This window comes from Oncorhynchus gorbuscha, linkage group LG03 (assembly GCF_021184085.1).
Source record: "Oncorhynchus gorbuscha isolate QuinsamMale2020 ecotype Even-year linkage group LG03, OgorEven_v1.0, whole genome shotgun sequence".
In the NCBI taxonomy this organism is placed as follows: Eukaryota; Metazoa; Chordata; class Actinopteri; order Salmoniformes; family Salmonidae; genus Oncorhynchus; species Oncorhynchus gorbuscha.
This window is the reverse complement of record NC_060175.1, coordinates 77,353,137-77,375,812: the sequence shown is the minus strand read 5'-3', so window position 1 is coordinate 77,375,812 and position 22,676 is coordinate 77,353,137. Positions and strand designations below refer to the sequence as shown.

The 22,676-nt window shown below is 44.5% G+C and overlaps 1 protein-coding gene across 5 annotated transcripts in view; it reads right to left on the bottom strand.

Annotated features, from left to right (window-relative positions):
• Positions 1-7,590: 7,590 nt before the first annotated feature.
• Positions 7,591-22,676, bottom strand: part of arhgap46b (Rho GTPase activating protein 46b) — a 94,314-nt gene continuing 79,228 nt past the window's right edge. For all 5 annotated transcript variants that reach the window (XM_046343789.1, XM_046343790.1, XM_046343788.1 and 2 more), the window contains 6 exons: positions 22,340-22,438; positions 14,297-14,370; positions 13,190-13,389; positions 10,661-10,752; positions 10,092-10,261; positions 7,591-9,892 (listed from right to left, as the gene is read on the bottom strand). In XM_046343789.1, coding sequence (XP_046199745.1) covers positions 9,698-9,892; positions 10,092-10,261; positions 10,661-10,752; positions 13,190-13,389; positions 14,297-14,370; positions 22,340-22,438 — 830 coding nt within the window. In that variant the 3' untranslated portion in view covers positions 7,591-9,697. The remainder of the gene's footprint in view (positions 9,893-10,091; positions 10,262-10,660; positions 10,753-13,189; positions 13,390-14,296; positions 14,371-22,339; positions 22,439-22,676) is intronic.

Here is a 22,676-nt window from a genome sequence, read left to right as displayed (position 1 = left end):
AAGAGTTACTGTTGGTGGGTTGTTTTATGTTAATTTAAACAGATATAGTTGACAAATGTTGTAGAGAATTTGAATATATGAAAGGCTGAATACGTGAAAATTGGTTTGGTGTCCCTAGCTTGCACGGTTCAAGAGTTACTGTTGGTGGGTTATTTTATGCAGATTTGTAGACATTTATATAGCTATAAGTTTATAAAAGTGTTAAAGAATGTGATAGCCTGAATGTTTTAAAGTTGATCTTGTAGCTTAAAAAAAATGGAGCAGGACCATTTTGAATTGCTACCTCTGTATTCCTATGGTTCTTATTCAAACCCATGTTTTATATATATAGTGTCATGATGGTCCTGACTATGGATCAAATGACCCTCTCTCTCTTCCACAGGAGAAGGAGGGGAGGGGAAGATGTTGGTCAGTTGTTATGACTTAACGACAGGTTGTAAATTCCTTGCAGAAACTTTCTCTTCACCTCACCCCTTTCTCACCAACACCTCCCCTTTGCTGATCCTCAGCACAGGGGCTCCACAAGGGTACGTGCTCAGCCCCCTCCTGTACCCTCTGTTCACCCATGACTGTGTGGCCAAGCACACCTCCAACTCAATCATCACTCAGTCAAGTTTGCAGATGACACAACCGTAGTAGGCCTGATTACCAACAATGACGAGACAGCCTACAGGGTGATGGCCCTGGCGGATGGGTGCCAGGAAAATAACCTCTTCCTCAACGTCAACAAAACGAAGGAGCTGATCGTGGACTTCAGGAAACAGCAGAGGGAGCACCTCCCTATCCACATCGACGGGACAGTAGTGGAGAAGGTGAAAAGCTTCAAGTTCCTCTGTACGCATCACGGACAGGTCCACCCACGCAGACAGTGTGGTGAAGAAGGCACAACAGCGCCTCTTCAACCTCAGGATGCTGAAGAAATCCGGCTTGGCCCCTACGACCCTCACAAACTTTTACAAATGCACAATTGAGAGCATCTTGTCGGGCTGTATCACCGCCTGGTACGGCAACTGCACAGTCCGCAACCGAAGGGCTCTCCAGAGGGTGGTGTGGTCTGCCCAATGCATCACCGGGGGGCAAACTGCCTGCCCTCCAGGACACCTACAGCACCCGATGTCACAGAAAGGTAAAAAATATCATCAAGAACATCAAACACCCGTGCCACGGTCTGTTCACCCTGCTATCATCCAGAAGGCGAGGTCAGTACAGGTGCATCAAAGCTGGGACCGAGACACTGAATAACAGCTTCTATCTCAAGGCCATCAGACTGTTAAATAGCCATCACTAGCCGGCTACCACTCGGTTACTCAACCCTGCACCTTAGAGGCTGCTGCCTTATATACATAGACATAGAATCACTGGTCACTTTAATAATGTTTACATACTGCTTTACTCATTTTATATGGATATACTGTAGTCGATTCTACTGTATTTTAGTCAATGCCACTCCGATATTGCTCATCCTAATATTTATGTATTTCTGAATTCCATTATTTTACTTTTAGATTTGTGTGTGTTGTTATGAATTGTTAGATACTACTGCACGGTTGGTGCTAGGAACACAAGCATTTCGCTACACCCCCAATACCATCTGCTAAATATCTATAATAGTGAGAAATGTAATTTGATATGATTTGATTTATTTATTTTTACATTTGTCACGTTGGTATATATGATTCGGGAGACAGATGCAGGAATGCGTTATAGTTTTTTACATTTTTTTACCCAAATTACGGCGTGCCGTGTAAGGCACGGGGACGAAGACCAAACAAACACGTAACAAAACACAGGGTAGAAACCCTAAACAAAAGAGTGAGGAGTACCTTGAATAAATAACACACTTGCATAATGATTAACACACGGGACGAGACCCGTAATCATCTGCGCAATCCACAATGGCACGAAAGCCAAAACACACAGCACAGGTACTCACACGCACCAACGGACATTGTAACAATAATCGACCCCCCCAATGGAAACCGAAGGGCACATATATACAAATACTAACAAGTGGGAATAGGGGACAGGTGTGTGTAATGACATTTCTGGAGGGATCCGTGACAACATTTTTATATATACTTTTTGAAAATACTCAAATGAATGGACCAAAATACAAACAAATCTCAAAATTGATAAGTAAATACAAAAGTTTTATTTCAGCCTGTGGTTCTTTGCCGTAAACAGTAAATCAAGTTGTCTGGCCTAATGTTTAATAACACACATTTTTTTACGATATAGACAATTTTGACTTTGTGTCTGTTGCGAGAGCCGCACAGGGAGAGAAATATGCATGCCCAGTCATTGAACAACTACAGAATTTCTAAACCTCATTCTTAATGCAGTCGGAAAACACACCTTTGAAAGCAATTCTGATGGCCACTGTTAATTGAGGATCACAGAGATGTCTAGTGTTACTAGGCTACACATATTTGTAAAATTCAATTAATGAGTAGGCCTAAAATTGTTTTTTTTTAAAACCTGAGTTTTTAGAACTGGAGTTTTAAGCAGCTGCATGATGTACAGCGCCTTCGGAAAGTTTTCAGACCACTTGACCCTTTCCACATTTTGTTACGTTACAGCCTTATTCTATTCAATCCTGACTAGTCTTATTCTAAAACGGATTAAATTGTTTTTTTCTTTCTTGTCTATCTACACCCCATAATGACGAAGCAAAAACAGGTTTTTAGACATTTTTGTAAATGTATTAAAAACAAAAAACTGAAATATCACATTTACATAAGTATTCAGACCCTTTACTCAGTACTTTGTTGAAGCACCTTTGGCAGCGATTACAGCATCAAGTCTTCTTGGGTACGGCGCTACAAGCTTGGCACACCTGTATTTCTCTCATTCTTCTCTGCAGATCCTCTCAAGCTCTGTCAGGTTGAATGGGGAGTGTTGCTGCACAGCTATTTTCAGGTCTCTCTAGAGATGTTGGATCGGGTTCAAATCCAGGCTCTGAATGGGCCAATCAAGGGCATTCAGAGACTTGTTCCAAAGCCACTCCTGCGTTGTCTTGGCTGTGTTCCTTAGGGTCATTGTCCTGTTGGAAGGGGAACCTTCACCCCAGTCTGAGGTCCTTGATGCTCTGAAGCAGGCATCAAGGATCTCTCTGTATTTTGCTCCATTCATCTTTTCCTCCATCCTGACTAGTCTCCCAGTCCCTGCTGCTGAAAAACAACCCCACAGCATGATGCTTCCACGACCATACTTCACCATAGGGATGGTGCCAGGTTTCCTCCAGGCATGATTGCTTGGCATTCAGGCCAAAGAGTTCAGTCTTGTTTTTAACAGACCAGAGAATCTTGTTTCTCATGGTCTGAGTCTTTAGATGCCATTTGGCAAACTCCGGGTGGGCTGTCATGTGCCTTTTACTGAGGAGAGGCTTCCGTCGGTCCACTCTACCAGAAAGACCTGATTGGTAGAGTGCTGCAGAGATGGTTGTCCTTCTGCAAGGTTCTCCCATCTCCACAGAGGAACTCTAGAGCTCTGTTAGAGTGACCATCAGGTTCTTGGTCACCTCCTTGACCACCTCCCCCGATTGCTCAGTTTCTCTTGGCGGCCAGCTCTAGGAAGAGTCTTGGTGGTTCCAAACTTCTTCCATTTAGAATGATGGAAGTCACTGTGTTCTTGAGGACCTTCAAACGCTGTAGACATTTTTTGGTACCCTTCCCCAGATCTGTGCCTCTACACAATCCTGTCTCGGAGCTCTACAGACAATTCCTTCGACCTCATGGCTTGGTTTTTGCTCTGACATGCACTGTCAACTGTGGGACCTTATATAGACAGGTGTGCCTTTCCAAATCATGTCCATTCAATTGAGTTTACCACAGGTGGACTGCAATGAAGTTGTAGAAACATCTCAAGGATGATCAATGGAAACAGGATGCACCTGAGCTCAAATTTGAGTCTCATAGGAAATGGTCTGAATACTTAGATAAGGTATTTCTGTTTTGTATTTTTAATATGTGCAAAAATGTCTAAAAACCTGTTTTCACTTTGTCGATTGCTCCAGATAAAAAAAAAATCCATTTTAGAATAAGGCTGTAACATAACAAAATGTGGAAAAAGTCAAGGGGTCTGAATACTTTCCGAAGGCACTGTATGTGGCATGAATACACATGGAAGACCGAAGATAAATGTAACAAGGGTCAGGTGTAACTGCTAGGCCTACATTATATTCACAGTACATGATTGGCTGAGTGCCAGTGGAATGTTTTTTGGGGGGGGACATTCAATCATCAATATGTTTCTAACTAGCAACAAGAGAGTCTAATGTTTAGAGTTTGGGATAAATGCAGATGGAAAACCCCTATTTATTTCTAGCCACTATTCTGCATTAGGTGGGTAACATCAGGTGATAATGATTATTGCTAAATAGGACACCTTCCTGATAATATGGACCAATATATTATTGGGCTCATTTCTGGAGGGGGAAATTACATTTTAGATGTCAGCATCATTTTATTTTCATTCACTTCCGTGACCTGTTGTATGCTGTAATATGTGCGTTTGTCAGTGTCATATTACTTAGGCTAGTAAATTATATCACCCTCCACCTCCCAAATCCCAATTTAACCACTGATCATAAGTGTGTTATTTTAGATGTTATTTCCAGCCACTTCTCAACTTAGTGTATTAAAAGCCACTTCAAAGTTGTGCTTTTGTATTTTCCTTTGATTGTGTTTTAGTCACTGTGCTAGCTAGCAAATGAAATGGGCATTATGCAGAATTCATTAATGTTTTCAAATACTTTACAGAAAACCTGTAGATAATTTGAGCTTTATCCTTGTGGAGTTGTGCATGCTTATGCTGTGCTTGCAGGTTGCAACAAACAAGGGACAAGAACAGCTGATGTGACAGAGACAGAGACACCAACAGTCAAAGTAACTCCTGTTTCACACACCAAAATCCAAGGCCCCCACACTACCTGGAATGTGACGGGGCCACACTGGCTCACCTCACGGAGAGCCTACAGGACAAAAGGTAAAGAACACACATCCACTTTCTCTCCCTTTATTGGGGGCGATTTGGCCCTGCAACAATTGTGTCCTATACATAAACACCTACACTTAGAAAATACAGCTGAGCCTAAATTGCAGGTCTGCTTATCATACTTACTTGGCCTCCTGCATACAACTGTCCAGAGGTTTGTATGTGTGCTTTAACACGGAGATACCATGGCTGCTGTTGGGGTTGTGTTTACGTTTATTACTTATGGGACACATACGTTCAGATGTGTCAGGGTCCGGATGTGTTGGATGCAGTGAAAGACATAATTCTACCATTAGCACATAGATTTAATGGCACCCAGAACCACATCCTGCGTAAGCGCTGGCCTCTAGCCATCTACTCAATGTTTCTGTTGGTCACAAATAAACTTGGACTGTGAAATGCATATTGATGTCAATGGGGGACAAAAGTTAAGAGTTAAATACACATATCCGTGCAAAATGAGCACATTTCTTTACTGTCCATTTGATTTTTTTCAATCATTTCATGAAATAAATGCATCTGCAAAATCACGATGGCCATTGCTGTTTTTAATGTTTTTCAAACAGCATACCCCAAAGACCTGCAAGCATATTTACAACAATAGTCAATAGCATCCATCATGTGAGGACCGGGGATTAGAGATAGAAGTGCAATGGATGAGGTGCACACACATGTTGTAACTGTAACCACACACAGTGTAAACATCACACACCTAAGTTATTCTATCATCTCAACAACCACTATCAACACTCATTCCAAGGACGAAAAAAGAAGACCGTGTCAAAGGTTAGGCTATTTATCAAATTGAAAAATGACACTGATGAGTTGCACCACGAGCATTTAAGTCAAATGAAGTGAATAATGACATTACTGTAGAATGGAACATTAGGTTGATATTTTTTAACAATATGGTTGAATCATGTTATAACTAATTGGTTTGAACACTCAGTGACCAAAGACCATACTGCTATTCACATATCAAACTGAATATGTACAGCCGTCATCCACAGAAGAGCATAGGATGGAGACGAGTTAAACCAGAGCTTTGGGAGTTCAGTGCGTAAGAGTATGGGCTCTGTCCATGACATCTTCCTCCTTGTTCTGCATGCTCAGCATACAATTGAAGTCGGAAGTTTACATACACCTTAGCCAAATACATTTAAACTCAGTTCACAATTCCTGACATTTAATCAGAGTAAATATTCTCTGTCTCACGTCAGTTACTATGGTCACCATTTTATTTTAAGAATGTGAAATGTAAGAATAATAGTAGAGAGAATTATTTATTTCAGCTTTATTTCTTCCATCACATTCCCAGTGAATCAGAAGTTTACATACACTCAATTAGTATTTGGTAGCATTGCCTTTAAACTGTTTAACTTGGGTCAAACGTTTCGGGTAGCCTTCCACAAGCTTCCCATAATAAGTTGGGTGAATTTTGGCCCAGTCCTCCTGACAGAGCTGGTATAACTGAGTCAGGTTTCTAGGCCTCTTTGCTCGCGCACACTTTTTCAGTTCTGCCCACAAATTCTCTCTAGGTTTGAGGTCAGGGCTTTGTGATGGCCACTCCAATACCTTGACTTTGTTGTCCTTAAGCCATTTTGCTTCAACTTTGGAAGTATGCTTGGGTCATTGTCCATTTGGAAGACCCATTTACAACCAAGCTTTAACTTCCTGACTGATGTCTTGAGATGTTGCTTCAATATATCCTTTTCTCCCTCATGATGCCATCTATTTTGTGAAGTGCACCAGTTCCTCCTGCAGCAAATCACCCCTAGAACATGATGCTGCCACCCCCGTGCTTCACGGTTGGGATGATGTTCTTCAGCTTGCAAGCCTCCCCCTTTTTCCTCCAAACATAACGATGGTCATTATGGCTAAACAGTTCTATTTTTGTCTATTCACACCCGAGGACCTTTCTTCAAAAAGTACGATCTTTTCCCCATGTGCAGTTGCAACCATCTGGCTTATTTTATAGTGGTTTTGGAGCAGTGGCTTCTTCCTTGCTGAGCTGCCTTTCAGGCTATGTCGATATAGGACTAGTTTTTACTGTGGATATAGATACTTTTGTACTGGTTTCCTCCAGCATCTTCACAAGGTCCTTTGCTGTTGTTCTGGAATTGATTGGCACTTTTCGCACCAAAGTACGTTCATCTCTAGGAGACCGAACGAGCCGCCTTCCTGAGCGGTATGACGGTGTTGGTGTTAATACTTGAATATTATTGTTTGTACAGATGAATGTGGTACCTTCAGGCATTTGGAAATTGCTCTCAAGGATGAACCAGACTTGTGGAGGTCTACCATGTTTTTTATAAGGGCTTTTGATTTTCCCATGATGTCAAGCAAAGAGGCACTGAGTTTGAAGGTAGGCCTTGAAATATATCCACAGGTACACCTCCAGTTGAATCAAATGATGTCAATTAGCCTATCAGATGCTTCTAAAGCCATGACATAATTTTCTGGAATTGTCCAAGCTGTTTAAAGGCACAGTCAGCTTAGTGTATGTAAACTTCTGACCCACTGGAATTGTGACACAGTAAATTATAAGTGAAATAATCTGTCTGTAAACAATTGTTGGAAAAATTACTTGTGTCATGCACACAGTAGATGTCCTAACCGACTTGCCAAAACTATAGTTTGTTAACAAGAAATGTGTGGAGTGGTTGAAAAATGAGTTTTAATGACTCCAACCTAAGTGTATGTGAACTTCAACTGTATATCCCTGATGCACTCCCAGAAATACCGGCATTGTGCACCCTGCCCACCTCAGCACTGCCCCTGCTGGCTGGAGGTGATGGAAAACTGGTTATATCCTCCAATGTGGCTATGGAGTACTCAACCCTGGGGGTTTAGGTTTTCAAAAGATGAACAGTAAAGCAGAAATGGAGGCACAGAGTCACGGCCGCTGTAAAAGCTGTGACTGCAGAAAAGGGGTTAACAACCATCTAGCCTCCAGATACATTATTCTGGCTAAACACACCCTCTAATTTAGGGGCTCCAGCTTCCAGGAATTAGGGAGAGTGTGCTGTATGAACACAAGCTTCTCTATCTCTGATACCACACACACACACACACACACACACACACACACACACACACACACACACACACACACACACACACACACACACACACACACACACACACACACACACACACACACACACACACACACACACACACACACACACACACACACACACACACACGTACAGTCGATACACAAACACCCACACTGATGTGCAAAAACGTACATACACGTGCACACAAACCCGCACACACCCGCAAACACGGACAGCCTTGCAGCACAGAGCCCATCACTAAGATGAGGTAGACACAGAGAAAACATGTGGGGTGCTAAAACCCAAACCCTGACAACACTGCTAAATATAACAGCGACAGCATGGCCGTTAAGACAGCTGAAATATGGATTTTAAACCCTCTTCCCCTCATGAGGCACGAGATTTAGAGGAATAGGAAAGTCCTTGTTAGGCAACACTGTCTAAAAATAGTAAATCAGCTTGTGTTTTGTCTTAATGGTTTTCCTCCCAGTCTATGGCACTAATGTACCTCAGACCCTCAAACCACTGCCAGATGGCCCCTCCCTATGGCTCGCACTGTAAATTCACAACTGTTGGCGTGGGTGAGGCTTTAGCTACAGGCAGCGACAGCACTCTCATTTTCTCCTGCATTCTTTTCCCCTGACCTGCTAATAGCTCAACTTTGCTTTTTTACAAGCTCCATCAAAGGTATAATTGTGTTTCTCTGAACGGATGGGAAATAAGCCCACTGTATGTGTCTGGAGTAAAACAGCTGAAAGTGCTACAAGAAATGCTCCTAATGATTTTAGTCCAAGACAGTATCTCTAACACATGTACACACATCTATGCCTTACTGATTGGGAATCATTTTTCCTGCTAGAGAAACTTTAATTCAGAAATAAATGTGTTTTTTTTAACCTCGAGAGTGAACCTGTCTCTGAGGCCAGTGGAGAGGTCAGGAGTAGCATAAACCTTTTTTGTCAACTCATCCTGCAGCTCTGTCAACCCAGACAGAATTCATATTAAATTAGACAAAAAAAGCATTCCAAATTAACTTAGAATGAGAAGGAAAACATTGCTTGAATACACTATTACAATAAAGGAAAGAGAATGGTGATAATACAGAGTGGGTTTCCCCTCATTTAGTTATTTCAGAACACATGACGAGACATAATTCATGACCATAGTGTCAGATATGTATGTGGCGATCATAGCAGGAAGTAATCCTTTAAAAACCCATATTTACAAATGAGATTTTGTCTTGATTTCTCCCTGCACTCTGGCTTAATGTGCATCACAGTCTCCTATTGTGACTGCTCTTCATATGAATCTCACGCCGGCACGGTCCAGTGTTTGGAGCAGAAACATGGGGAGATACATATAGTATGTACAGTATGTCCTGCAGTGTGCTTTAAAACTGATGAACGGTCTCCCATTACCATCACATGTGAGCTTGTCCCAACGTCTCAAACGAGATGATTCAGAGCAGGAAATCTGTCTTGATGTCCAGTCACTTTCCGGGCAGTCCACTGTCTGTAGTCCTCAGAATGTGGTGTCAGTGAACCAGAGAGAAGGTTGACATGTGACATGTGTGAAGGAACAGCGGGCTTGTGGGTGAGGTGGCGGTAGAGAGTGGTGTGAGCGGTCGAGAGGAGGCCTCCTCAGATGATGCCCTTGACAAAGCTGGTGTCCAGGTGAACAATGAGCATGCGTAAGAAGGACATCTCCTTCCGTGTGTTCTCAAAGATGATGCGCGGGTCATCCGACTGGCAGCGGAGACAGTTGGGAGCCATCACCATGGCCAGGTTGTTCACGTCCATCTTGGTCTTACTCACATTGACGGGCTGGGCAAACACCTGCAGGAGAGCGAGGGAGTGAGTTTAGGGCGAAAATGAAGCTCAGAGACATTTATGTGGTGTTTGTTAATTGTGTTTATATTAAAACCTACAGTTATTATGTAGTTATAACTGCAAAACATACAAAGTGACAGATAAACCTGTAAAGAGAGAGAGCGATAATGAGGGGAGACGAGAGGCCTATATGTAGGAGGGTTACCTGTAAGAAGTGTATAAAGTAGCAGAGCACCAGCCTGCTTAGCTCAGGCAGAGACTGCACCACACTGATCGCTGCCTCTGGATCCTCATAGTTACTGATGCACTGCTTATAGAAGCTCTGAGGGATGACTGGCTCCTCCAGCTCCCTGTACCACAGCTTCAGCAGAGACGCTAGAGGAGAGAGAAACACTCCCTTCAATACACAATGGTGTGCAGCCTGCATGATATACAGTAGTGTTTCCAGCCTTTACAACACATATTTGAAAAGAGGCAATAGATAGTTGCTCAATTTTTTATTTATTTGATTTGATTTTTTAACCTTTATTTTACTAGGCAAGTCAGTTAAGAACAAATTCTTATTTTCAATGACAGCCTAGGAACAGTGGGTTAACTGCCTGTTCAGGGGGAGAACGACAGATTTGTACCTTGTCAGCTCAGGGATTTGAACTTGCAACCTTTCGCTTACTAACTAAAGTCCAACGCTCTAACCACTAGGCTACCCTGCCACCCCAAGAAAGACATCAGCAAAGAGGAGAAATAGAGCCTGAACGACAGGGATTTTTTTCTTACCTGGGACATTGGGGTCGCCAAGGTTTTCGGGAATATTCCACTGATCCACCTGCAGCTTCAGTGCATTCACCTCGTCAATATCTCCAGGCACCCTGAGGGAAGAGACACACAGCAGATAGAAGTATAACAGCCCCTAGAGACTAGGAAGCAATAGCTTTATCTCCTATTTCAATATGACTGAATACTTGTATGAGAGTATTGACATTGTTCTTGGATTGTGACATAGCCCCACTAGGTGGTGCAGCAACGCCGTTAAGCAGCCCAGGGACAACCACAGCATGACTTTAGCATGTTGCCAAGGTCTAGTCCACACATGGGGGATATGTGAACCCAGGTGGACATGGTTATGCAATACCATTTATATATAATTAGTATGAAAGTAATTTCATATCCGCAGACATGGACATAGCAGTGCTACACGTCCGGAGGTATCTATTACAAGGGAACTGATTGTGCCAAGAAGAAAAACCTAAGCAAAATCACAGAGCCACAAGGACAACATCAGTCATATCCCTGACACAGGGACCCATGTCTAGTAAAAATAAATAAACCCTGAAGCTAAATAAGAAAATAAAAATAAAGACAATCCTTCCATAGCATGGTTTTTAAAATAAACTGCCAGGGTAGATTTCCTGTCAATGTTCAAATCACACACCCGACAAAAGGGAGATGTGACTCATAAAATGAGAACTGGCTTAAAATAATAATGTGCACATTTGTTCATATCAATCTCCTGTTTGTTCTATATACAGTCCACAATCTGTCAGTCTGTGATGAGAATTTAGACAAAGAGGAACTTATACAGAGATTGTGTGCAGATAAAACACTTGCGTCTAAACGTACTCCAATACAAACAGAATGGGAGAGAAAGGGGAAACTATATCCACTGTATTTACATTACACACGCATAAAACAATGTCTTTAATTACTGGATGCTGTTATCAAATCAAATCAAATGTATTTATATAGCCCTTCTTGCATCAGCTGATATCTCAAAGTACGGTACAGAAACCCAGCCTAAAACGCCAAACAGTAAGCAATGCAGGTGTAGAAGCACGAAGCACGGTGGCTAGGAAAAACTACCTAGATGTTATCTGAAGCATGACAGGGCAAGAGCTTTATCTGGTGCATTTTCACTCTTTGTTATGCGAGAGGCATTTAGTCTGAATATGTATCATTTGGTAGAAGTCAAACATATTAATGTTTGTTTGAACTACCACCTCTCTGGATGACCACCCTGTCTCAGTCTGAGCCAGACCGGGGGGGGGGGGGGGTCGTCAGAGCTGCAGACGTCTATATGGATGCTCCAGGAGAGAGTCTGAATCAGAGAGAACAGGGTGCAGTCCTCTCCTCTTCTCCACAGCCCAGTCAGTGAATGATTAACGTCCCCAGGTTTAACCAGATGGCTTGTTTGTTTACCAAAGCCCATAGGTCCTGAAGGGTATACCACAAAGCAGGATCAATGAGTTAGCACTAACTGGCCTAAGTGTTCTTACATTAGGAAGATGAGCTTGAAATAGGAATGGGCTAATCCACTCAACAACCAAAAACACATATCCAAGTTGATCTTTCTTAATGAACCAGAAAGTCAATAGTTATTTTCTGGTTGGTCATCAACATTTGCTGACTAACTCATTGATCCTGCTTTGTAGTAAACCCCTTCAAGAGATGCTGTGTTTGTTTAAGTGATTTAACATAGACTCTTTCTCTTCTAATTTCAGGCTAACTTGCTCCCCTCCCGGCCAATGGGAGTCTCGCACCTCGATCACACTGACAGTGCCATTGCGTTTTGGTACAGACGTACATTCATCTCCAATGGAACACTGTGTTTGCATTGCAGCATTGCGTTGCAGAGGCAGTTGCAGGCAGAGCGTTCTGTGTGGTGCATAACGTTGGATTTATCCAGCTGGATGCGTAGACGGCTTGACAGAAATAGTAGCAGAAGGTGAATGATGAACTTTTGTTGCACACATACCAAGATGATGCTGCGAAACATTTTGCGCAATGATGCTGTAATGTGATAGAGGCTTTTGGCGGGTCCCGTAATGCTGCTGGCCTTGGGCTGGGACAGGAGTATCAGAACAGGAGCAGCCCTGACTGTACTGCTTCTTACTGATGAAGCAAAGCCTCTGACCCAGTCTTTCGCCTAGATTCAATCCGGACCATATACCTTGATTGACATTTAAAGGTAATTTCCGATTGAGCTGACATATTCAGCGTTTACCGTGAATGTGGTCTCCCCGAATGCGGGAACATTCCCTTTAAAACGTGTATAGCAGACAAAACGAGATCAGATTGAATCTGGCCCTTATTCTGCATCCCATGTTTGCCACCTAGGCTAAACTGTATTTACACGCCTGTCTTTCTTTACCCCCATAACATCACTTACCCCATACCTCAGAGGGATCCTCATCTGCAGAGACCGTTTCTGGTACCCTATGTTTATCCATTGCCACCAACATTGCCCCCCTACATCCTTCCACCCCTTCTGTCTGCAGCCCAGCCTGGTGTGCTGGTGTGACTACTCACCTGAAGATTCCCTCTGTCTGGGCCCCTCCCAGGGCCAGGACGTACTGGGACAGCTGCACCTGCACCCAGGGGAGCCTGCGCTCCGGGAACCGCTCACTCTGACGCTCCATGATCTCCTCCAGAGCACTGCCGAACAGGGAGGGGGTCACAATGTCTTTCCTCCCCTGGTCTAACTCCTCCAGGGTGGGCTTCCTTAGACCCTGTGAGAAGGAAAAAAATACATTAGAGTCTTCTGTAGACGGGACCTGACTCTAAGCACAGCTCTAGAACCACAAGTCTATCGATTAAGTTTAGAACTGGTTGAAAGCTATCCCTAGCCCATTATCTAGGTAAGCTACTTGAGGCCCACTTGGAGTCTCTCACACTACTGTAACTTTCCTACAGTAATCACAGCTGAACTGTAGGTCAGTTCCCTTGTATACAGTAGAAGGAGACACCGGGCCATATTTAAAGCCCAGATTCCATCTCAGTAGCTCAGAGGGTTAAATATAACCCCCAGTAAAAGTGCTTGGCCTGGGGCTGCAGTAAGGCTGCAGTGTGCCGGCTGTGGGCAAGCTGATTACAGGGTGGGACACAGCAGAGGACAGGGTGGAGGTTTGGAGACTGTTGCTGCACTGATGGAGGGTTGGTTGGGGGGGGTGAGCTCAGACTTGAACCCCATCTTTAGCTCCACGTGTCCAGTGTGGATGGGGAGAGAGCGGATGACGGAAGGGGGGTTTAAAAGGTTGTCGTAACCCCCCCACCTCAGTTTGGGTTTACAGATTAGTGCCTATTTTGCTGAGGACTCCTAAGGGCCCAGTGCGATGATTGCTAACATATGTGAGAGCTCCCAGAATGCTTCAGTCAGTGCCACGCTTCACGGCCGACACTAACCTCAGGGGCAACACTGACTCATTAAAACAATAGAAATGTTCCACTTCTCTTCGTCTGCTGGGAGGGTTGGAGTCCCAATATCCCTTCAGATCATTAGAGTATAAAACTGCGGCAGAAAGTCTGTAAATGAAACCTCCATCCAGACCAGCAGTGAGAGATGGAGCAACCCCCTCTGTCCTTGTCTGACACCCCCTCCCTGGACCTTTTAATATTGCTTTAGGATGACCTTCCTACCTTTTTGACCCCAGTGACGGCGACCTTCTGCAGCTTGCGATAGCAGTACTTGGCATAAGTGCTGATTGGCAGGCCTGGAGAGAGGGGAGATGACAGACACCATTACTGACCAATCCTGAGGCGGTAACACAATCCGTTGCTGTTTTTCGATCTGCCTGCATGTCAACATCCTCAGTGTTGAGGCCGTATCACTTCTGTTCCACAGTGATAAAACCAACAGATCCACCGACAGATCTTGTTACCAATGAATCATGAAAACCAAATCTGTCCACCGCAGGGCATTTTTGATATCAGCTCTGCATATTCCATGAGAATTGTGCCCAGCCAGCATGGAGTAATATAACCCAGCATATAGAGCTGTAGGGAACAGCTGTGCTTCAAGGTTAAAGCCACTGAGACGTCAAACACTGACCGCTGGACTATTACTAGAGGGAAGTATTACTATTGTATATCAGGCCCATATAACAATATTAAGGCTGCATTGAATGAGCGACTGAGGCATTGGCCTACACATCTTGTTCTAACTGTGAGAACCAAAATGCATCTTGGCTACAGACGGTGGTAGTGAAACATCCACATGACACAGATTTATGGCAAACGGGTGAAAGCATGTCCTCAGCAACAAAACAGCCGCCGCGGTTTTGGCCGAGGGTAGACGAGTTGCGTTTTGGGAGACTACGAGATCTTGACGCTTTAAAAAAGGTTTTGTGATTATTGTCTTCTGTCATAAATCGAACGAATCACACAGAACTGACATGGTGGGAGAGGGAGGACTTTATTCTCACCCAAGACGGAAATGAGATGGATTTCAATGCCGTGGAAAAAGTAATTAAAATCACAACCTAACTTTACTGCTTCATGAAACAACAGGGAGAGAAGGGTGTAAAGATATCATAGGGTCCTCATGGAGAAATGATTGAGTCATTATTATTTCACCTTTATTTAACCAGGTTGGCCAGTTCAGAACAAGTTGTCATTTACAACTGCGACCTGGCCAAGATAAAGCAAAGCACTTCGACACATACAACAACACAGAGTTACACATGGAGTAAACAAACATACAGTCGATAACACAGTAGAAAAAGTCTATATACAATGTGTGCAAATGAGGTAAGATAAGGGAGGGAAGGAAATAAATAGGCCATGGTGGCGAAGTAATTACAATATAGCAATTAAACACTGGAATGGTAGATCGGCAGAAGATGAATGTGCAAGTAGAGATACTGGGGTGCAAAGGGGAAAATAAGTGAGAAATGAGGAAATGAGGAAAGGAGGAGGCACACATTGGGCAGGTCCCTCCCAGAGACTAGAAGAGGGGGAGAAAGAGGAATACTATGACCAAGGGGGAACCTTCATCAGCCCGACCAGGCCCTACTGTTACTATAGCACTGCATCGTTTTAGAAGAGTAGACAGCAGAATTCATACTACTGGGTCATTCACCTCAGAGCACAGCTGTGAGGCCACATGGCCAAGCAGGCCTCAACAGGGATAGTCAGAGAGGTGACGGGTCACACAGGACTAACCTGATGACCTCAGTCCAGAACAAACCCGTTCACTTCTCCTCTTCTAGCCGTGTTTACAGTGTCGTCAACATGTTCAAACATAGTGGGTGTAGTGCTTTGTAACAGAAATGGAGAAGGGGAAAGTTGTATACGAGTTGTTTCAAGAGAAGTTCTCTTTTATCTGGCTGTAAAAACACATGTTTAAGAGGCAGGGCAGTCATTTCACAAGGCCCCGTCTCTGATCTCTGACTGTGCTGCTGGACTGCAGGACACACACATCGCTCTGGCTCAGGACTGCTGCTGGACTGCAGCACACACACATCGCTCTGGCTCAGGACTGCTGCTGGACTGCAGCACACACACATCGCTCTGGCTCAGGACTGCTGCTGGACTGCAGCACACACACATCGCTCTGGCTCAGGACTGCTGCTGGACTGCAGCACACACACATCGCTCTGGCTCAGGACTGCTGCTGGACTGCAGCACACACACATCGCTCTGGCTCAGGACTGTCCTTTCTTTCTTCCCTGCTGGACTGCAGCACACCCCAGTTCCACAGTTGTCGCTAACTGGCTCAGGACTGCAGAGAGAGAAGGGTGCAAAGAAATAAATAGGGCATGGTGGTGCAATTAAACACTGGAATGGTAGATCGAACCTTCATCAGAAGTTACTATGGGACTGCAGCACACACACATCGCTCTGGCTCAGGACTGCTGCTGGGACTGCAGCACACACACATCGCTCTGGCTCAGGACTGCTGCTGGGACTGCAGCACACACACATCGCTCTGGCTCAGGACTGCTGCTGGACTGCAGCACACACACATCGCTCTGGCTCAGGACTGTTGCTGGACTGCAGCACACACACATCGCTCTGGCTCAGGACTGCTGCTGGACTGCAGCACACACACTGCTGCTGGGACGCTCTGGCTCAGGACTGCTGCTGGACTGCAGCACACACACATCGCTCTGGCTCAGGACTGCTGCTGGACTGCAGCTCAGGACTGTTGCTGGACTGCAGCACACACACATCGCTCTGGCTCAGGACTGCTGCTGGACTGCAGCACACACACATCGCTCTGGCTCAGGACTGCTGCTGGACTGCAGCACACACACATCGCTCTGGCTCAGGACTGCTGCTGGACTGCAGCACACACACATCGCTCTGGCTCAGGACTGCTGCTGGGACTGCTGCTACAACCCCAGGTCCTTTCTTTCTTCCCTACAGTATTCCCTGTAGATCCCTTGTCTTCTCTTCTCCTCTCATCCTCTTTTATTCACTTCCCACTGGGCACAGACGCCAGTTCCATGTTTAGTTTTGATTGACATTTGGTTGAGTTGTCAGCTAACGTGAATTCAGCGTGAAATCAACAACAACAGAAATGTACCCTTAAAATCACAACCCAACTTTACTGCTTCATGAAACAACAGAGAGAGAAGGGTGCAAAGATATCATAGGGTCCTCATGGAGAAATGATTGATTCATTTTTACTCTAAATACACAGCTGTGATTCTGGTAAAACGTTGTGTGGAAAAAAAAGAGTTCCCTTACGTTGATGATGACTTGCAAGCCCAATCAATTTTCCACATTGATTCAACATCATCACACTGAATGTTTTTCTTGAAATGGTGTGGAACCAACATTGATCCAACCAGTTGTTGTCCTCACTCCTCTCCTCTGCCCCTCCCAATCTTGAATGTATTATCCTCTCCTCTGATTGTTGCTGTGGCATACTCATCCATTCTCCTTCTTCCTGGTCATTCCGTCCTTCTCCTGTTCTGTGTTAGTGTTGGAATGACAAGCATGTGGGAGCGGTGGACTCATTTCCCCTCTATGCCAGGTGATATTACTGAGGCACATAGCCCAGGCAGCATAGAGGTCTAGTTGGTATGAACACCACGGTTAAGACCCATAGTTCTAAAAGAGAGTGTCCTGTGTGGATTTTACAAGGGCTCCCGAGTGGCACAGCGGTCTAAGGCACTGCATCCCAGTGCTAGAGGCATCACTACAGACCCTGGTTTGATACCGGGCTGTATCACAACCGGACGTGATCGGGAGTACCATAGGGTGGTGCACAATTGGCCCAGCGCTGTCCGGGTTAAGGGAGGGTTTGGCCTCGGTATGTTGTCATTGTAAAATAATTATTTGTTCTTAACTGATTTGCCTAGTTAAAACAATATTGAATAAAAATAAACACTTCCTGTTGGGTGTAATACCTGTATAATACCACAAGGAAAGAGAGAGAGAGAGAGAGAGAGAGAGAGAGAGAGAGAGAGAGAAAGAGAGCGAGAGAAAGAGAGCGAGAAAGAGAGAGAGAAAGAAAGAGAGAGAGAAAGAAAGAGCGAGAGAGATGGATGGATGTGTATGTATGCATGAAAGACTCAGGGAGAAATATACGTGGGGGATGGGGGGTATCTATAAAGCAGGTGACAGAAAAGAGCAACGGTCTCTTCATTCCTCTCCACTAGCAGCCTGTTTGTGCTTGTGGCCTGAGCCTCAGCTTAGTGTCCAATGCTAAACAGGGACAGCCAGGGACAGAGAAAAAACGATAGAGAAAACGTAAAGAGAGTATTTGCATACAAATAAGTGTTGGTGCCAACCTTTAATCCTCCACAGAGAGGAGAAGAGGCCCCAACCACCCCACTCCTATAGCCCACGCTCCCCCTTCACTGGGAGCGTCTTTCCCAGGACAGCCCACTGCTGCCACCACAATGCCTGGCTGCACAGGCCTCCCCAGCCATTGTCAGCCACACGCTCTTAAACGTGCCACAGAGAAGTCAGGCACTACCTAAACAAACCTTCTACGCCCTCTTTCTCTTCTTTTGATGAAGAGCTGGATCTGAGGCCCCAAACTGCTGCCCAGAACAATGCCCACTCAGCAGCCTGGGCCCGGAGAGGCAGCTGGTGAAGCCCATAAAGATGCCACCTCCCTCCCGTCAGGACATCCCTACGACCGTCCCCATCAAACCCCTCCCCCCTTTCATCTCTACCTGGACTTGAGCCCATATCATGGGGCCTCTGTTGTAGACTGGGGTCTGGATCACAGGAAGCTGGATCATTTGTCCAGTGCCCCATATCTGTAAAAGAGTATGGATCACCCAACCCTCCAGTACAAACAAACAGTCTCCCACAGACAGTAGGTGCTCTGTCCTCGATGCCAACACTCCAGAGCGGATGTGGAGTATGACTAACTGGTTTCTACTGCAGTGCGGGGAGTGAGTCAACAACCATCTCAATTCTCTTCACCTCTCCCATGCGCTATAGTCTCGTTGATGATGTAGTGCAGTGAGTCGACTCTCTCTGTCACAGTACTAGTACAGCTGGTAGCAGTGCTGCGGATAACTGTGTGATGTGGTCTGGTGTCTGAGGCTGGGTCTTGGTGTGGAAGACGCGGTGCGTTTGGCCTCGGGGCAGAACGCTGCATCATGAGAGGGAACCGGATGCTGGGACACAGCTGTGAGGAGCTATCTGATTGGTCAAATGAATCCTCAGAATCAAACAACATCCACAGGAATGTCATGACACACAGAGAGCTGGGGTGAGTCAGAGTACGTCACTGATTGACCTTGCCGAGAGTGCTGCTACCTGTAGAACGATTACACGGGCATAATGAAAGTAGCTGTGGTCTGTAGTAGTAGGAAGCACACTCACCCAACAGCTTCTTTACAACAAACAGCTACTGTTTACTTATACTTCTGCTACAGTTGAAGTCAGAAGTTTACATACACCTTAGCCAAATACATTTAAAGTCAGTTGTTCACAATTCCTGACATTTAATCCTAGTAAAAATTTCCTGTTTTACGTCAGTTAGGATCACCAATTTATTTTAAGAATGTGAAATGTCCGAATAATAGTAGAGAGAATTATTTATTTCAGCTTTTATTTCTTTCCTCACATTCCCATTGGGTTTGAAGTTTACATACACTCAATTAGTATTTGGGAGCATTGCCTTTAAATTGTTGAACTTGGGTCAAACGTTTCGGATAGCCTTCCACAAGCTTCCCACAATAAGTTGGGTGAAATTTAGCCCATTCCTCCTGACAGAGCTTGTGCAACTGAGTCAGATTTGTAGGCCTCCTTGCGCGCACATGCTTTTCAGTTCTACCCAAAAATGTTCTATAGGATTGAGGTCAGATCTTTGTGATGGCCACTCCAACACCTTGACTTTGTTGTCCTTAAGCCATTTTGCCAGAACTTTGGAAGTATGCTTGGGATCAAATGGAAGACCCATTTGCAACCAAGCTTCAACTTCCTGACTGACTTCAATATATCCACATACTTTTCCCACCTCATGATGCCATCTATTTTGTGAAGTGCACCAGTACCTTCTGCAGCAAAGCACCCCCACAACATGATGCTGACACCCCAGTCAGTGCTTCACAGTTTGGGTGGTGTACTTCGGCTTGCAAGCCTCTACCTTTTTCCTCCAAACATAACGATGGTCATTATGGCCAAACAGCTCTATTTTTGTTTCATCAGACCAGAGGACATTTCTCCAAAAAGTATGATCTTTGTCCCCATGTGCAGTTGCAAACCATAGTCTGGCTTTCTTATGGTGGTTTTGGAGCAGTGGCTTCTTCCTTGCTGAGCAGCCATTCAGGTGATCTGTCTGTAAACAATTGTTGAAAAAAACTACATGTGTCGTGCACAAAGTAGATGTCCTAACCAACTTGCAAAAACTATAGTTTGTTCACAAGAAGTTTGTGGAGTGGTTGAAAAACAAGTTTTAATGACTCCAAACTAAGTGTATGTTAACTTACGACTTCAACTGTATGTACATTTTATGGACACAATGTATTTTACAATAGTTCTCTTTTGTTTGTTTTTAGTCCCATCGTTCAGCTACCCTCAACCCCGTTCAGCTACCCTCAACCCCGTTCAGCTACCCTCAACCCCGTTCAACTACCCTCAACCCCGTTCAGCTACCCCAACCCCGTTCAGCTACCCTCAACCCCGTTCAGCTACCCTCAACCCGTTCAGCTACCCTCAACCCTGTTCAACTACCCTCAACCCCGTTCAGCTACCCCAACCCCGTTCAGCTACCCTCAACCCCGTTCAGCTACCCTCAACCCTGTTCAGCTACCCTCAACCCCGTTCAGCTACCCCAACCCCTTTCAGCTACCCTCAACCCCGTTCAGCTACCCTCAACCCCGTTCAGCTATCCTCAACCCCGTTCAGCTACCCTCAACCCCGTTCAGCTACCCTCAACCCCTCCCATCTATCTCTGAAGACCACACAATTGTTCAACTGTGCTGTGATGTTTCTCAAAAGTTCTGAACCATTCTATTCTCATAGTTTCTACAGATTGTAAATTAAACATACACATTTTTGCTTAGAGTATTATTATATTATTGACCGATTGACTATGATTTTTTAAATCACCCAGCAGTGCTACTTGCAGAGTTATCTCAAGGTAAATGTTGCAATTTTCATCCATTCCTGAACCTGAAACCAAAAAGAAGCTACCAAACAAATTATATCAATTATTAATTATCAAATTATCTAAATCTGCAGAGCTGGGAAGGTTCTATCCCCCATATTTATAACATTATATTGGTGGCCAAAATGTTGTATAATAATCTTAATTGAAAACTGTTGAGGTTTAAATCCAGCGTTGTTTTATGTATCAGTTCATAAACGATGTGCCATGGAGTTTTGCAATCTATTTGGCACAGCTGTTCATTTTTTTGTCCTGAAATGAAACTGATATCCTGATTTTCTCACCCTATTCTTGAACATTGGGTGAGACGTTCTTACTAATGTGCTACAGAACCCGTTTGGATTTAAGTATGACTTTTATATGACTGACGCCTTTAGTGGGAGGTCTAATGCTTTAATATTGAATCATTTCTGCCCTCTGAATTCATATTCATTATATAAATAGGCCCGCTTGAAGTTCCAATTAAAGTTTTTTTGGCGCTTATATAATTTAGAATACAGTTCACTAGGTGTAGGGAGACCATAACAAAATAGGTAAACTGGGATATGACTACAGAGTTAATCAGGGTAAACTGGGACATGACTACAGAGTTAATCAGGGTAAACTGGGACATGACTAAAGAGTTTTAATGACTCCAACCTAAGTGTATGTAAACTTCCGACTTCAACTGTATGTGTGAGGATATTTCCTATAGGTAGCTGGTGTCTCCTCTCGCTCTAAAGAAAGCCATCCTCAGCCATGGCCAAGACAGCGCCACTACTGTTCTTTAGGCCAGAGGGGGAGACAGGGCCAGGGAGGACGACTGGCAGCGTGAGCTAGCCAGCTCAGCTGGGCAACAGAGATACAGCACAGAGGGAAACAGGACACCCTGGCGCTTGGATCTCAAGGCTCCTTTGTGTGGTTCTGCTACTCTCATTTAAAAAGCGTTGTGGTGATGCAAATGTGTGCAATACCTTCAACGATCAATCTCATATAGAAAAAGAGCCAGTTAATCTCTCCTGTGAGTGTGTCAGTTCTAAGAGGGTGACACTGTGGGGTTAATCCTCCCTCTCCATTTGTCTCCTGTATGAATGAACAAGTGTTGCCGTAGTGGAACTCACCCTCCTCTTCTTCCTCCTCATTGTTCTGCTTCCTCTTCTTCCGGGACTTTGAATTCTTCTTGTTCTTCATGTCCTGTTGTTCCGTAATGTGCTGCATGACTGTAAGTGGCAAACACGGCGGAAAGTGAAAACGTTATTTGATTAAAGATTTATCGCAATAACTCTTCTCCGTGTGTAGATCTGAAAAACAGATGATGGTGTTTTGTGCTGGGTTCTCTCAACTTTGACCTTACTCCCCCTCCTTTTTTTTCTTTTTCTTCTCTCACTTTTCCAGTGCTGCATCCTGTTTGATCTGGCCTGAATCCCAGATAATAATAGCTGGAAAACCAATATCAAC